The 17,277-nt window shown below is 43.1% G+C and overlaps 1 protein-coding gene across 1 annotated transcript in view; it reads right to left on the reverse strand.

Moving 5' to 3' along the window:
- Window positions 1–13,734: 13,734 nt before the first annotated feature.
- The window catches only part of Rala (RAS like proto-oncogene A), a 61,482-nt gene continuing 57,939 nt past the window's right edge, over window positions 13,735–17,277 (reverse strand). The window contains exon 5 of the mRNA XM_036189106.1: window positions 13,735–15,653. Within this exon, the coding sequence (XP_036044999.1) occupies window positions 15,531–15,653 (123 nt within the window). The 3' untranslated portion in view covers window positions 13,735–15,530. The remainder of the gene's footprint in view (window positions 15,654–17,277) is intronic.

The following is a 17,277-nucleotide window of genomic DNA, read 5'->3' on the forward strand; positions in this document are numbered from 1 at the left end:
GGTGTTATTCTAATAGGTCTGCCTTTATATGTTACTTGTTCTTTTTCCCTTGCAGCTTTAATAATCTTTCTTTGTTCTGTATTTTAGTGTTTTGATTATTATGAGCCAAGAGGACTTTCCAGCATATTTGGTTTTATGCATGTTTATTGCTTCTTGGTAGGCATTTACTTCTTTAGGTTATAAAAATTTTCTTCTATGATTTTGTTGAAAATATTTTCTGTGCCTTTGACCTTGTTTTTTTTTCTCCTTCCTCCATTCCTATTATTCTTAGATTCATTTTTTCTACAATGTACTATATTTCCTGAATGTTTTGTGCCAGAGGTTTTTTTTAGATTTAACATTTTTGTTGACTGAGGTATCCATTTCTTCTATTGCGTCTTTAATGCCTGAGATTCTCTCCCATCTCTTGTATTCTGTTGGTGAAGTTTGCTTCTGTGGTTCCTGTTTGAGTTCCTAAATTTTTCATTTTCAGATTTATTTCAGTTTGAGTTTTCTTTATAGATTCTATTTCCACTCTCAAGTCTTGAATGCTTTTCTTTCACTGTTTGCATTTTCATTATGGGTTTTATTCATTTCCTCTCTATGGATCTCTATCATATGCATTAAAGGCAGTTTGAAGCTTGTTTTATCTGTGCTTCGATTATGTTGGAATATTCAGGGTCTGCTGTGGTAGGGCTGCTAAGCTCTAGTGTATACATATTGTCCTGGATGTTTCTGATTGTATTTTTGCAGTGATGTCTAGGCATCTCAGATTGGGACGATTGTAATTCTAGGTGCTGATATCTAGTCTTGATTTGTTGGGTGGATCTTTTGTTACTTGGTTTCTGTTTCCTCTCTGGTTCTTAGGAAAGTGTGGTGGCTGTGTATTGCCTGTAGGTCCTGATGGGTGTGGGCACTGGGGTTTCTGGGTAAAATGTGTTTCTGCGTATTGGGACCTGAGACATAGGAATGCTGATGGGCTGGGGGGAGTGGAGGAGCTTCACAAGAGAGGAAAGCAGCATGTTCAGCTAGGATCTGCTTAGTTAGTCCCATGGAAATGTGGTCAGAGAATGTGAAGAGGTTACAGCAGAAGGTCTGCTACAGAGCTGGGGATTGGTCCTGGGATATGGAGGGAGATGTGAAGATCTTCAGTTAACCTCCCTGCTTCCCTGGCAGGAATGGCCTGTGTGTTCCCAGAGAGTGCTTGCTGGAGTTGGGGGCTGGGATAATCAATGAGTTTGGGGAGGGAAGCTTGGAGGGAAGATCTGTGTGATCCACTGGAGATGGGTGCAGGAGGGGAAGGGGGCCTGTAGCAGGTGCTTTTCTGCAGAGCTGGAATGAGGCTGGGGCATTAATTTGGAGGAAAAGAGGGAGAGGTGAAGCTCTGCAGTTAGTCTAGCTGCTCTCCAGGTCTCTGTTATCAGAGACTCTCAACCTGCTTTCTTATAGAACCCAGGACCACCAGCCCAGGGGTGGCACCCCCATCAGTCACTAAGTAAGACAATGCCTTAAAGCCAGATCTCATGGAGGCATTTCCTCAGTTGCTTCACTCCTTTTGGACAACTTCAGCTTGTGTCAAGGCAACATTAAACCAGTCAGCACACCCTAGAACCTCTGAGACTGTGCACAGCTTAGTTTTAACCTTTCTTATCTCCTGAGAATTGTGACAGACTCATGAAAGATACAAGGAGGCAAGCTGTATGTTATCATTGTCAACCTGTGAATTGGGACTTGTGTCTTCTGTTGCCAGCTGGGGAGTCTGGAAGAAGAAATGTTCTTTATAATCTGCAACTTTCCTGTCTAAATAATCTAAAATTATTCCAAAACAAAGACTTATGAGAGACTTCAATATGCAATTAAATGTTCTCTGTGAGCAGCATTTAGATCCTGATTCACACAAACCAGCTATAAAGAGGTACGGGGCAGGGAGCAGAAAACAGCACATGTTTTAAGATAGACTGGCTGATGTTAAGGAATAATAGTAAGGAATGGCTTTCTTTCTTTCCTTCAATCCCTTCCTTCTTTCCTTCTATTCTTCCACCCATCCTTCCTTCCTTCTTTCTTTCTTTCTTTCTTTCTTTCTTCTCTTCTCTTCTCTTCTCTTCTCTTCTCTTCTCTTCTCTTCTCTTCTCTCTCTCTCTCTCTCTCTCTCTCTCTCTCTCTCTCTCTCTCTGTCTCTCTGTGGTGTTGGCTAATTTTTAATGTTAACTTGACACAAGCTAGGGTCATGTGGGAAGAAGGAATCTTAATTGGGAAAAATATCTCCATACAATTGACCGGTAGGCAAGTCTGTAGGGCATTTTCTTGATTTGTGATTGATGTGAGAGGCCTCAATCCATTGTGGGCAGTGCCAGTCCTGTACACTCATCCTGGTGTATATAAGAAAGCAGGCTGCTAAGTCATGGGGAACAAGCCAGTAAGTGTAGGAGACCAGCTCTGACTTTTCAAAGGTTCTTGGGGGAAGGAGTGAGGAATGAGGAAGGATTCCATAGAAATATAGACATAGATGATGAGATAGACAGAGACATAGGATAGCTTTGGGAGGGCCCTGGGTCAACACCCTGCTGCCTGAATTTATTCATTATTGGCCTTTTATATATCAGCAAGGGGAGGGGCAAAAGACCTCCCCCTTCCAAGGTCTAAGTATAAAGTACCAACAAGTGTAGACCCTTCAAAACATCTGGTACTCACACCCTTGGCCAAATCATCATTATGCAGCTCTGCTGGACAAAGCAAGCTCAGACTTTCTGCCCCTAAGTAAGGCCTTACTAGGGAGCCTCTATGGGCCCCCATGAGTAAGCAGAGTTCTTCCATGGCCTCTGCTTCCATTCCTGTCCTGACTTCCCTCAGTGATGGAATGTGGTCTGAGACATGTAAGGTGGAACAAACCCTTTCCTCTCCAAGTTGCTTTTGGTCATGGTGTTTAACACAGTAATAGAAACCTAGTTAAGACATGGAGATCCAATTAGGGCCTTACACATGAGACCATTGAGCTATGTGCTACTATCCTATCCTATCATTCTTCTGTTGTTCTAAGACACCCAGAAAGTTACAGAACAAACAATGGAAGCATTTATAGGTAAACTTACAATTTCTTCAGGCTATCTTAAAATGCTCCCCAAAATTGTAGTTGGAGAAAAGGATAGGAAAGATGGACAGCATATTGGTACTTACCGACACTGGATCAAAGGTGTACAGAGACCTTGCTGTCATACTCTCTACTTCTAACATGGTTAAATGTTCCACAATATGACTGGTGATGCAGCTCAGTGGTAGAGTTCCTATGGCATATTCAAAGCCCTGCTCCATCCTTGGTACCACAAACACACAAGGGAAAGATAGTTTCTAAATAATGAAAACTGATCTGTTAAAGGCAGTGATTCGGTGACTCTGGACTCCCTGCTTCTTTCTTCCTTGGGGTGTTTTCTCTTCTCAGTGGCACTTTCTACGGTTTACATTGCTTATGAAGTGTTTCTCTCCCCATATTGTCAGGAAGCACTTCCTGTTTACTGTTGTGTCTCTGTACCAACCCTGTTCACCTGACACATACATGTAGACCATCATTTTGCATCCATCTCTAGATGGCACCACAACACAACAAGGGGTAAAGACGCAGGGATAGGTGCAGCAGAATAGGCCTACAATCCCAGCATGCAGGAGCTGAGGAAGAGGATTGGGAGTTCAAAGCTGGCCTGTAAAACACAGAAAATGCATGTTTTGGAAAAACAACACAAAACAAAGCTCTGGAGGTTTCTGAGGAAGCAATGATCAGTTACTGGAAGCTTTGATCTGAAAGATGAGAGGAAATGACCCTCATTCATCAGTTAAGATGCTCTTGGTTCAAGTAACAAAAACTCTAACTCAGTTAACTCAAATATGAGGAAAATGCTTCATCCCCCAGAGGATGCCCAGAAAAAAGGAATCTTCCACATTGATCAATACAATGAATGGTTCAACAACGTCAGTCCAGTTCAGGGCTGAGGACACAGGATAGGGGAAGTGTGTTTGTCTAGCCTAGACAAGGTTTCAATTTCAAGCATGACAGAACAAAACAGCAAACAAAAAAATCAACAACAAAAAAGTCAACTTCCTTTCCCCTGGCTGTGGTCTATATTAGCTCACATTCCAGGTGACAGATCCAGATGTCTCCCCAGGGTAATCATTGCTAACAAGTTTGGGGCAACTATCTTGCATGTCTATTTTTAGCATATACATTTTCTTGAAGTCAGGAAACAGGTGTTGCCTCAAATCCACTGGCTGGAAACAGGGGGCATCTGATCCAGCTGACAGCCAAGGGAATGCGCTTTCCTGTTTGCTCACACAGTCAAGAATGATGCCCTGCATCCCCTGCTGGAGGTAGGCTAGGCCTTGGGGCTCTTCCTCAGACTCTATTCTTTAGTAAAACTGGGTCTGTCTGGAAGGAAGAGTGGGTGGTAGAGGAATAAATGGTGCTTGTCAAAGAGAAAGGAAAAAGAGTTTTCCTGGCAGTGAGGCCAGATCAGGAGACAGTCCCGAATTGGGAAAGGCTCCAAAGAACCAATGTGGTGGAAACACAGTTCAGGGAAGGAAGCAAGGTGTCTGACAGGGAGAGTGGGCAGTCTCAGCTCTGTGAGACCCAGGTAGCCTCCATCCTTGGCTTCCTGTTGCTGTTATAGAGTTACCATAGACTTGGTAGCTTCAAACAACAAGGACTCTTGTGAGGCCCTTGGACCCAGCAAGATAATCAAACTAGCTCAAGATACTTCACACAATCATGTCTTCAATGTTCCTTTTCTGAAGACATGTGTTTATCCTAAGAAGAATGGGAAATGGTCGAAGAGCTTAAGCAGAAGGAGCCATGATCAGACATACAGTTCCGTGTCACTGCTGTATCCAGCATAGATGGGGCTGGGAGAGGGACAGAAGAGCAAGGGCAGTTATGGAGTCAATGGGGGCTGCAGCTGTCACTGGGGTGAAGTTCTTCAGCTTGGATTTGAATGGAGGCAATAAGGCTGGAGCAAAGAACTCCAGCACCCACTGAGTGCCCATGTAATAAAATAAAAGGGTGGATATGTAGTAGGACAGGCCCCTAGGGTCAAGGAAATTGGCTCAGACCACTTGCCAAGGCATGCACATAATGTACTCCTTAAGAGCCAATCTGGAGTCTGCCTGAGGGCCTAGCAACAGTCGCTGTCAGAGTTCCTGATTGTGCCCAGCCAATGAGGGACGACCACACAGACTGGGCGCTGGGAGGAAGTTATATAAGGCCTTCCCTGTTATTGAATAAATGAGCTTGTTATTTGCCTTCAACGGACTCCCGGTGTCTGTGCCGTTGATGCTGCACCTTCTCACCCTCTCCCCCAAGGGAGAGGTTAGAATCCAGCAACAGTAAAGGAGGTCCTAACCACTACGACTTGGGAAGAAGGAAGGTCACCTTACTCCATGAATAATGCCTTTCACCTCCCAAATATTCACTAAAAACTTCTTTAAAGTACACAACTCCAAAGCCAGTAGCCTTGGTGTAGCCTTACTCCGATCTCTGTTTGGAGTATTTTATGGGCTTAGCATTGCTCTACTAAACAAACAAAACTGTCTAGATCTTCTGACTGAATTCTTTCCTTCAAGAAGTCAAGAACCAAGAGATTCCTATATTATTTTATTGCTTGTTTCACGGGATTGTTTCACAATTATGTGTTGCTGAAGAATTTCACCCTGGAATTGTTCCTGGGTGGCCAAGGTAGCAACTCCTCAAATTGGTCTAGTGCTATAGTTAGACTCTTAGCTGTTTATGTGGTGAAACAACAGCTGGGATATGGTTTAGCTGGTATAATACTTACTATATAAGCATGACAACACGAGTTCAATCCTCAGACCCCTTGACAAAAGAAGCTGAACACAATGGCTCATGTTTGTAGTGCCAGGGCCAGGAAGGTGGAGACAGGTGACTCCTGGGGCTCACTGGCCAGCCTCTCCTACCAGGTAAGATACCGTGTCTCAACACGCAAGGTAGATGCCACCCAGAAACACCTGGGGCTGTCCTCTGGCCTTCATATGCATGTGCGTAAACGTGTGCCTATGCAGATATGCACATACCCACACAAGAACACACACAGAGAAAATGAAGGCAGCAAAGAGAGGGTCTGTCCTTCACCGATCTTCAAAAGCTTCCGTTGTGGACTAGCTTTCATAGTACTAAGAGGTGTGATGTAAACTGCCAAGTTGGGGAAGCAATCCAGAGTCTAACCCGGATGTGATACCTATAAGTCAGTGAGCAGTGTCTTACTATTATGCTGTTGCTGTGTGGAGACACCATGACCAGCTCTTATTGTTGGGATTCTGCCGCGCCCCAGCTCGTGATGGCGTATGCACAGTTCACGAGCTAAGCAAAGGGTCTTGCGTCTTATGCCATCAGTGTGTGCTGGTGACTTTGAGTATTCAGCGTGGTCACGAAATCAGTGCATGCCTGGCATAGCTCTGTAAGCCCACCTGCACCTTAAAGAGACAGACACAGACCCCAATCCCTCTCTCTGTTCTGTTCTCTCTGCCCCCTATCTCTGTCTCTCTCCCTCTCTCTGCTCTCTGCATATGCTTCCCCCCAGGCCTGGTTCTTTTGCCTTCCCCCACCTTTTACTCCTAATCAAGCTCTGATACTGATACTGGGTTTTGTCTTGGCTTGTGACCTTTCCACACGGTAACCAGCACCACTAACCAGTGCTACTTACCATTTTTTTTAAAAGCATCCCTTATAAAGGAAAATATTTAATTGGGGCTTGCTTGCAGATTCAGAGGTTTAGTCCATTATTCTCATGGCAGGGAGCATGGCAGCACACAGGCAGACATGGTGCCTTCCATCTGGTAGGTGTGCTATGGGGGGCACTTCCATTGGGCAGGCGTGCTATGGGGGGTGAGATAACCTGTGTACAGCAGTTGCTGACTTTTCCACAAGTGATTCTGTTGCTATATGTAGTTTTCTTGTTTTTCTTTTTCTATGTTAAAAAACAAAAATCCTGTGTGATATGAACCCCTGATGCTACTCTGTTTTGGGATAAATACAAGTATGGCTTCGGTCTTGCATGTTATTTAGCTGATTCCACATGTACCATAACTTTCATTTACCATCACTCTCCAGAGGCTTATGATGTTTTCCTGTCGGGATCTGAAGTGTGACGTCAGCATGTGTGGGCATCCCACCTGTGCTCTTTGTGGCCCACTCAAGAAGGTTGTCTTTTGTGATGCAAATGGATCCTGAAACTGGAGAACATAGAGAAGGCAGACTGCTCAACTTTCAAGGTATGAGAGAGTGAACCACTCAGTAATCCCCCAAATGCAGCTTTGCTCACATCCTATACAATGGGGCCTGCTACGTTTTGTTAGTCAGCCTTCCATCCCTAGAACAAGAAACTGAGAGAATCAATTTATAAAGAGAAAAGTTGGCACACCATCTTTAGAGGTTCAGTCTGTGATCGTTTGGGTCCATTGCTTAGGGCTTATGGCAGCAAGTTATGGCAAGGGTGAATTGCTGTGGATATCACTCTGTGTAAATAAAGTTCTGATTGGCCAGTGGCCAGGCAGGAAGTATAGGCGGGACAAGAGAGAAGAGGATTCTGGGAAGTAGAAGGCTGGAGAGACACCGCCAGCTGCTGCCATGAGAAGCAACATGTAAAGACACTGATAAGCCACGAGCCATGTGGCAAAGTATAGACTAACAGAAATGGGTTAATTTAAGATAGAAGAAGCAGATAACAAGAAGCCTGCCACGGCCATACAGTTTCTAAACAATGTAAGTCTCTGTGTGCTTTCTTGGTTGGGTCTGAGCGACTGTGGGACTGGCGGGTAAGAGAGATTTGTCCTGACTGAAGCAATGAAAAAGAAAGGGTTGGAGTCTTACAGGCCCTAGAGGGGCACCCCCCATGACCTAACTTCTCACCAGGGAAAAGCTCTTTTCAGCTCCCGGTAGCACCATGCTGGACACTGAGATTTCTCAGGACCTAAACTGACAGATTTTTGGGAGCCCAAATTGTCTGTCTCCTCCTCATCGGATAGTGTAGAGATGCCTGACAGGGAAGTGGTAAGTGTGATGAAAAGATGACCCATCTTTTCAACGGGATGAAAATTTGTATCAGATCCTTATGTCCTGTGCTTAGTGGGGAACTTTCACGGTTTTTTTTTAGGCCACGACCATATGCCCACAGTGTCTTAGGACGAGGACTGGTGATGGGGAGTCGAGCCTTGGTTCCACCTCCTGGAGGGTCAGTCCTTATGTGGAGGTGCTGGGTGAACCAAAACGGAAAAAAAAAAAAAAAAATCTGTGCCTTCCTAACAGGATGGGCAGACATACATGACAGATAACACAAAAGAAGGAAAGAAGTGGGGATCCCAACACTCACCTGCCAAAGGGACCAACACTGAGGGGCCTTCTCACCGAAACACACCATCTTGGGGGCACTGTAAAGCACCTCAAGTGAAGAGAGGGAGACATCAGAACCTGCACTGGGAGAAACAAAGTAACAGAAGCCCCATGTTCTAGCATCAGATGTTGCTTGGATTCTAACCTCTCCCTTGGGGGAGGGAGTGAGAAGGTGTGACATCAACGGCACAGACACCAGGAGTCCGTTGAAGGCAAATAACGAGCTCGTTTATTCAATAACAGGGAAGGCCTTATACACCCTCCCCCCAGCACCCAGTCTGTGTGGTCGCCCTTCATTGGCTGGGCACGATCAGGAACTCTGACAGCAACTGTTGCTAGGCCCTCAGGTAGACTCCAGGTTGGCTCTTAAGGTGCACATTATGTGCATGCCTTGGCAAGTGGTCTGAGCCAATTTCCTTGACCCTAGGGGCCTGTCCTATTACACGTTATAGGGTATTTCTTCTCATGGTCCTCTAGAACAGACACAATGCAAGTGGTAGCATAATGACATCTGGACTTTTGAGGATATGGGCCCTTTGCTAGTGTACATGTGTGAGAGAATGTCCTGGTGCCTTACTTCCTGACACACTTGGGACAACCTAACTACAGCTTTAAGGATGCTTAACCACAAAGGGGCATCTGACCTTCAAGAGACACAACTGGCAAGATACAGCTGCACTTTCCTTGGCTACATCATTCCCTTGCCTACTTGTTATCAGAAACACTGAAAGGAGGGTGGGATGATGGCCCAGTGGGCAAAGGGGTTGCTACATAAGCATGAGTTCAGATCACTAGTACCAATGTAAGGTACAAAGCTGGGCAAGATGACACACATCTGTAACACCAATACTGGGACGTGCAGAGTTAGGATGACTCTTAGACAGTCTAGCCCAATAAGGGAGCTCCAGGTTCAGTGAGAAACACTGCCTGAAAAAATAAGGTAGTGACTGAGGAAGACATCCACTGCTAACCTTTGATTTCCACATATGTATGCACACATACATGCAAAAACACCCAGAAACACATGTGTACAAGCATAGGGGTATGTGCACACACAACCTCACCCTAAAACAAACATCACTGGGAGGCTGGATTGCCCAACATTTCAGTCAGCGAGTAGGAGCACACTAATAGCTTTCACTAGGTCAGAACATTCACACATTTACATCAAAGACCAAAGAGAATCTCCATCCTCACTCTAGTGATTTCTTACTCTTTCCTCCAGGCCTTTGGTGAGGCTAAGTTATAAGCTAGTCACTCTCAGTCTCTCTCTCTCTCTCTCTCTCTCTCTCTCTCTCTCTCTCTCTCTCTCTCTCTCTCTCTCACACACACACACACACACACACACACACACACACACTCCCTTCCTCCCTCCCCTCTACCCCTCTCTCTCACCTACTCTTAAGTGGCAGAGTACACTTATTTTGAAATCTATTTTCTCAGTATTTAAGTATGTAATATGTTTTCCTAACTTTTTAAAAAATATACTGGGTTCTCACCTGCTCAGTAAGGAACCCCTAGGCCTGAGTGAGCATCGTAAGTAGCTGTGTACCACTGTAAACCTAGCTAAACCTTAAAATTGATGCGTAGTACTTGTAAAGATTTAAAGGATACAGCATGGCATTTCATTACCTGTAATCAGGTATAATTTCCAAGTAAGGGGAACATTTATCATTCATTTCTGTTGGAAAAATTAAAAATCCTGTGTACTGCCCACAGAGGCTCCCTAGTAAGGCCTTACTCAAGGTCAGAAAGTCTGAGCTTGCTTTACCCAGTAGGGCTGCATAATGGGACGATTTGGTCAAGGGCATGATTATCAGGCATTTTGAAGGGTCTACACTTGTTGGTACTTTATACCTCGACCTTGAGAGGGGGAGGTCTTTTGCTCCTCCCCTTGCTGATACATAAACAGCCCACCATGAATAAACTTTGGGCAGCTAGGTGTTGACCCAGGGCCCTCTTGAAGCTATCCTGTGTCTGTCTTTCTCTCAGTCTACATCTATGTATCTTCCTATTATTTCACACTTCCTTCCTCTTCCCTCCAAGAGTCCTTCAACAGGTCAGGGCTGGACTGACCCTGACAACTACCTTTAGTTCAATTAATTGTTGTTAATTATAGTTATCCTATTGTGTTATAGATCACTAAGTTACTCGTCCTAACTACATTCCTGTACCCACTAACCATTTTCTCTCCATCCCTTCCCTGATACTTCCCTGGCTCTGGTAATCATTTTGTCTCTTAGAGATCAACTTTGGCTACCAGTGGCTGCATCTCTGACCCCTCCTTCCTTCCAGAGTCTTCATACTCCAACTTCTGTTGGGATAATCTTTTTGTACACTGTGTGAAGGTATCTGTTTTACCTCACCCGCTTAAGGTACCTACTGATTGGTTTAATAAAGAGCCGAACAGCCAACAGCTAGCTAGGCAGGAGAGGATAGGCAGGACTTCTGGGCAGAGAGAGGAACTCTGGGAAGAATCTGAGAGGTGGGGATTCACCAGCCAGACCTGGAGGAAATTGGACATAGGACACTGAAAAGTGTCAAGCCAAGTGGCAGAACATAGATGAATCTAAATGGGTTAATTTACATTTTAAGAGCTAGTTGGCAACAAGCCCAAGCTAAGGACAAGATCTGATAATCAATAAAATTTCTCTATGTCACTATTCAGGAGCTGGTAGTCCAAAGAAAGTCCAACTACAACCCTCCCTACATCAGTCATCAGAGTCATTTTTCTTTCTGGCTATGCTGGGGATTGAACCTAGAGCTTTGAGAATGCTAGGCAATTACAGGGTGTTCAGCTGGAATCTCTAGCTCACCCCTACTTGATTGGGCCATTCCTCCCTCTCCAAACCCCGCCCTCTCAGAGAAACCACCAAGGGTCCCCTGGAAGCTGCTCAGAACCCTGTCTAGATTGGCATACCATACTTGGGTACGTCCCTCAACTGCAGGGTTTTTAAGCCCCTTCCTTTAGACTACTAGCTGTGTGATTTTTCTCCTGTTTCCCCTCCCCTATCTTGGTCTCTTGGGGTTGGAGGGTCACCCGGGAATGCTTTGTTCAAACAAACCTGGTTTTTTTTGTTGTTGTTGTTATTGTTTGTTTGTTTGTTTTAAATTTGGTTTGATTTGGCTTACTGTGAGACCTATTATCAGGTTACAGAAAACCTATCACAGGGATTCCTGGTTGTTGTGAGATATTGGAAAGGGGTGGGAGAAGCAAGAAGGACCCAGTAGCACCGAATTAAGTCTTGATCTGGCCTCTCTAGCTGACAAGACCACCTGGTCTCTGTAGTTCACTTCTCTCTGAGAGTCTCCTTAGTGCTCAGATCCAGGGATCCTGAAGGGAGACAACTTGAGTGGTTGTTTGTTTTTTTTGTTTTTTTTTTTGTTTTTTTGTTTTTTTTGCCAACATACCAAATAAAATACTCAACTTATTTCATGGTTTAATCAGTGTTAAACAGTGTCACACAGATGCTCTTATTAAAGGAGGCATGAATTGTAACAGTTACAGGGGCACTGGAGCAAACAGCCCACATGCCAGCTCTGTTTTTTCAGTTCAAGCTTGCACTCTTCTTGGCTGGTTCAAACATCCTGCCCTAGGTGCATAGATGTTTGCAAGTACTTAAATGCTTTAGGTGTTTTCCCCTTGCAGCTTCTGATAAAAGCAATTTTGTCCTTCAACCAGGTATATCATGTATGTTAGCATGGCTTGAAGTTCCTCTAAACTAGATTTGGGGATACAGATCACTAGGTAGAGTGCTTCCCTAGCATAATAAGGTCCTAGGTTGGATTCCCAGCACCACAAACACATGAAAAGTTAAACCCTTTGCACCCTTTCTCATGCCTAGAAACGCACTTCCTCCACCCTCACCCTCCACCCCTGCTCACACTTCTACAACAGCTTGTGTGCAGAGCTACTGGAGCTTAGGACTAAGAAATGATTTTGCAGTAAATTATTGTGGGATGAAGGCTCCGTGCTGCTTCTTGACTGAAATGGGAAATAAAAGCACACAGTCTGTCTGACTCCAGGCTGAGCTCTGCAGTTTCTCTCTCAAGGGATAGCAACCTTTGTTTGCACAGCAAGCTTTCTAAAGAAATCCCTTGAATGCTGGGAAATCTTGGGTGATTCTCACCTTAGTGAACTTGAAATAAATTATTTTGTATATATTCTCAGCTCCACTCTGCTTCTAGAGTATGAACTGGGGGTCTGGGGCTTTATGAATCAGTTGGCAGTGTTTGGGTGGTATGTATGAGTTCTTGGATCTGATCCCCAGCATCCTATAATTTTGTACATTCAACAACCCCAGCACTAGTGAGGCAGGAGAATCAAATGTTCAAAGTCATCCTTTCCTATGCCCCACACTCCTCATGTGCAAAATAAAGGCTAACAAGAGCACCTATTTCTTCTAGTTAAATCTACAAGGTTAGTATTTTACCTGCAGGTAAATGTTTGCTACTATTAAAAGGATTAGCAGTAAGATTAAGGAGAACTATGTTTAATCTCAGATCTTCTAGCTTCACATCCTCTCCTTGCATATAGGGTTTGGAGGCACTTCCTTTAGTAGACACTGTTGTGATTGCCCTTAACCTGTCTTCCCTTCACTGCCATATTCCCAGCAATAGCCAGAATAGGTGAGCCAAAAAATACTACTGAAAACAGAAGGCATGCACTACTGATACGTTCTTGACTCCCAAAGGAATTTGCAAAAAGAGCTTTGTAGTTTTTGACACTTCTCTGGGAATTTTAGAGAATGCTTTGATAGTTCACCTTTCAGGTTCACTAAGGCAGCTGAAGTTAAACACGAGCTATGGCATTCTGATTTAGTCTAGAACTTACCCTAATTGGACAGGTTCATAGTTTCACGGTGTTCGAATTATTCCCGTTGTAATATAAATGCACTCCTCCATCACTGCTTATGAGTTATGGTGTTTAGACAAACTGCATTTGGTAGGATGTGATCTTCTAACTCAAAGTCCATTCAACAGTCAATAGCCACAACTTACCAGAAGATATCCAATGTGAAAGGTAACAGGGCGGTCACTCCTACCAACCAACCTTTAGAAGCAGAAGTGTCTCTGGAATGTTCTGATTAGAAAACAGATATGAACTTAGAAGTATCTGAAGGAGAAGGCTGCTGAGATTTTTATGACAGTGCAGAGCCCATCTGTCTGCAATTGTGCACAGGAGTCTCCCATCCTGAGCACCAACTTAAACCTGAGCACCTACACCGCCATAATTTAAGAAATCTGCCATTACAAGAAGGTCTCCAAACTGATGGATCAAAAGATTCAGCTATTTTCATCTCTGATCATGATGCCCAAGGGGTAAAGTAAAAATATCACACTGTAAACATCAATTAATACCACAAACATTTTTAAAAAAGGAAGTTTATTGGTCTTTAAATGGCTCAAATTGCAAATAAATGAACCGGGTAGTGGCATCAGCCTAAGACATGTGATGCATCTCTGTCAGCTGGCTTCATAGCACCGAGTACCCAGGAGAGGGAAAGGTCTCAAAGCAAACTGCAATGTTAGTGGTTAGGACCCTGGCTCAACAAGACTGCACTGAACATACGCAGCCATGCTGGGCCTGCTGGCTGGGGTTACACAGGGAACTCTAATTTTGCACATGGCCTAGCCTGTGAAAATATTAAATCAAACCCTTTAAGGACAAATATTTATGATATGCTGAATGTAGTATCTAGGCAGCAGAGTTCCTGAATGCCTGTCTCTGGTAACTTCATGTATACACTTGTTTCCTGGAATGCCTGAGCAATTCTTTGACCTGATGAAATTAGGACTATGCAGCAAGAAAAACTGTTCAATCAAGTGTCTTAGCCTCACAGAGAAAAGAAAAATCTAATAGTGGTTTACTTCCCATTGAAATTATTTTCCTAACAGCATGCTTGAATTCTTGCAGCAGAAACATCACAGCCTGACATTTGGTCAGAGTGTGCCAAACATGTTCAACTGCTTCATGTTAACCTTAGGAAATATAGGTACAGTATTCATTATGAACATAAAGAGACTACAAAGACTCCTCCTAACGCCCAGACTGTAACCTCATGAGTACACATTTAGAACTGACAGGTGGTAAGCTTCTTTCCTCAAGTGTCCTAGTACAAACCACGTTAGCTCTCCTGATGGTCTTCCCTATGCCCTGCTTCCAGGAGATGAAACACTTCAGTGCATATCACTTGTAGAAAGTGATTACTGCGGACCAGTATCCTACATAAAAGGAGCACTCACTCAAACTTAATTGGTACTCATGTCCATAATCTAAAATCATAGTATAAATATATGCTGGCCCTTCATCTTTAACTACCTTATAGTTTATTAAAATCAATGAAGGAGCTCTGGAACTCTAAGAACCAGAGTATGGCACATATCATCAATTTGGTCAGACTCCTAGCAGACACACATTTCTCAGGAATCTTCCTTGTAGCTCTACACTGCCTGGCAAGATAAAACCTGTTACTAGTCATGTGGGCAGTGAGTGGCCCCAAGTGCTAGTGAAAGCACACCCAGAATGATGTAACTGGATTATTTTCAGTTTCTAAATTAAGGCATATTCAAAAATGTCCATGTATAAGTTCACACCATTTTTCTAGGTTAATTACCAGGTAATATGCAGATTCGCGGATGAATTACTCCCAGTTTTACTATATGCAACAACCATGCCAGTAACTTCTTCTTCTAGATTTGCATAACAACAGTTGAAAAAGTGGTACAGTTAACATGTTCACAATTGTCATTTTTCAAGGCAGTAGAAGACCAAGACATTTTAAAATAATATAAAATTTAAGCTTTATAATAAACACCAGAGGAAGTGGCCATTCCTCCCACCCCACCACATCTCACGTCTTGATTAACAGTTCAAGAAAGACTGTCCCCCCCCCCCCCCCAAAAAAAACAAGCTTACACGCTACATTCAGGACTGTGATAAATGTAGGCAATTATGAAATAAGTTGAGCTCACTTCTTGGTGAAGCCACACAATTTCTTTTTAAGTGAATTTGACTTCCAGTGCAGTTCCAATTCATGCTTTTAGTGATACATAACAATTTCCAAAATGTTAGAGTAATTTCAGTCAATTGAGCCTTCAATGGCAATGCTTATAAATTACATTTATTAGTATGGTCAGGATAAGAAAGGAGTTTGGGCTTTGATTATAAAATGCAGCATCTTTCTCTGATTCTCTTGGCTAAACTTTTCCTCTTCTTCTTTCCATTCTTTTCTTTGCTGTCTTCCATCTTCCTGGCTCGAATTTCCCTCATTAAATCAAAAAATACCTAGAAATAATAAGAAAGTAGAGTAAATAAAATAGACAACAGCATGAACTTGGTGCTTTCGTGTCACAGCCGCAAACCTTGGGGATGAGAGAACCTTATCTAGAGCTCCTTCCTGAGATGGACCCAGGGCAACGCACAGGACGGCGCCTGCTGCCCTGCCCCTAAGAAGGCTTGGTGAGTGCAGGCAGAGGAAAGCACACAAGCAAGTCGGAGCCTCCAAGGAGCTTGAGAAAAAACAGCAATTTTTCTGAATGGCATATACCTCTTGGTAAAATGTTTGTATAAGAAACAAACATTTTGTATAAGAAAAAAAGTCTATTTATAGTCATTCTCAAGACTCCAACGAAAACTGCTATAGAGTAAATGATACGGCCCAAGAAAAACCTCAAATGACAACATGAAGTACTTCTGAAAGGCCATTATATTTTATGTGTATGAGTGTTTTGCTTAAATGTATGTATGCATACCAATGGTGTGCTGAGAGCCTGATGCGGCCAGAAGGGCAATGGATCCCCTGGAACTGGTGTTCCAGATTGTTCTGAGCTATCATAGGAGTGCTGGGCACTGAACCTGGGTCCTCTGCAAGAGCAGCTAGTGCTTTTAACAGCTGAGCCATCTCTCCAGACCATATAAATATATATTTTGAGCACTTTGTGATCAACAAATGTACTTTGCTAGTTAATGGTGATTAAGTTTATAATGAAAAAATTAGCATAGTAACTAAAAATTGCTAATGAAATAATTGAGACATTAAATTTCAATTATAAATCTCTAACAAAGAAAGGCCTAGAAAAACATAATAACCTAAGTGTGAGAGGGGAAGCTAACTCTCATACTCCATATTCTAACATTCTGTCGGTTTTTAAAGTCTTGCTGCCTCAAACTCATCAATTTCCTGCCTAAGCTTTACAAATGTTTGAATTTTCTCCAAAAATTCAGTTACTACTTATGGAATTAAAAAAAAAAATACAAAAAACCCCAACCTCAATAAGACTAAAAACGAACAAGAGATATGAAAGATAACATGTCACACGCACACATACACTTCCAATGACCATGACTGCAATGCCTGACATGCCTTAGCTCTTAAGGGGAACCAACTGAAAACTGAAAGGTACAGACTTATGGAGAAGGGCACCGGGTGGGAGGAGCAGGTCATGCACATCTGCTTGCATTTGTAACAGTGAAACAATCAAATGATGCAGCAAACACCCACTAGCTTCTTAGGAGCACTGTTTTCAAGAGCAATGGAAGACATTAGAACCTCTGAATATACTTTGTTAAGTAATTTCTACCTGGGAAAATTAAAATTGTGTACATTAAAATCAGAAATAAAACATAAAAATCATTAAAAATTGAAAACTGGAAACCAGAATAACTACATTCAAGTTGATGACACAATCATGTAGAGGAAGGCAGTACTTCAAGAGTCTTTGGAAAACCTTTGGAACACAGTATATGGCAAATTCACCTTAGGTGTTAAAGATAAAAATAAAAACAAAAGTCCATCAACAAGAAGGACCACAATGATGCTCAGCATGCATGAGGTTCTAGGTGTGATCCTGAATAACACATACACATATGTATACACAAGTACATACCCATACATACACCCCAAATCCCA

Source organism: Onychomys torridus, chromosome 5 (assembly GCF_903995425.1).
Source record: "Onychomys torridus chromosome 5, mOncTor1.1, whole genome shotgun sequence".
Classification (NCBI taxonomy): Eukaryota; Metazoa; Chordata; class Mammalia; order Rodentia; family Cricetidae; genus Onychomys; species Onychomys torridus.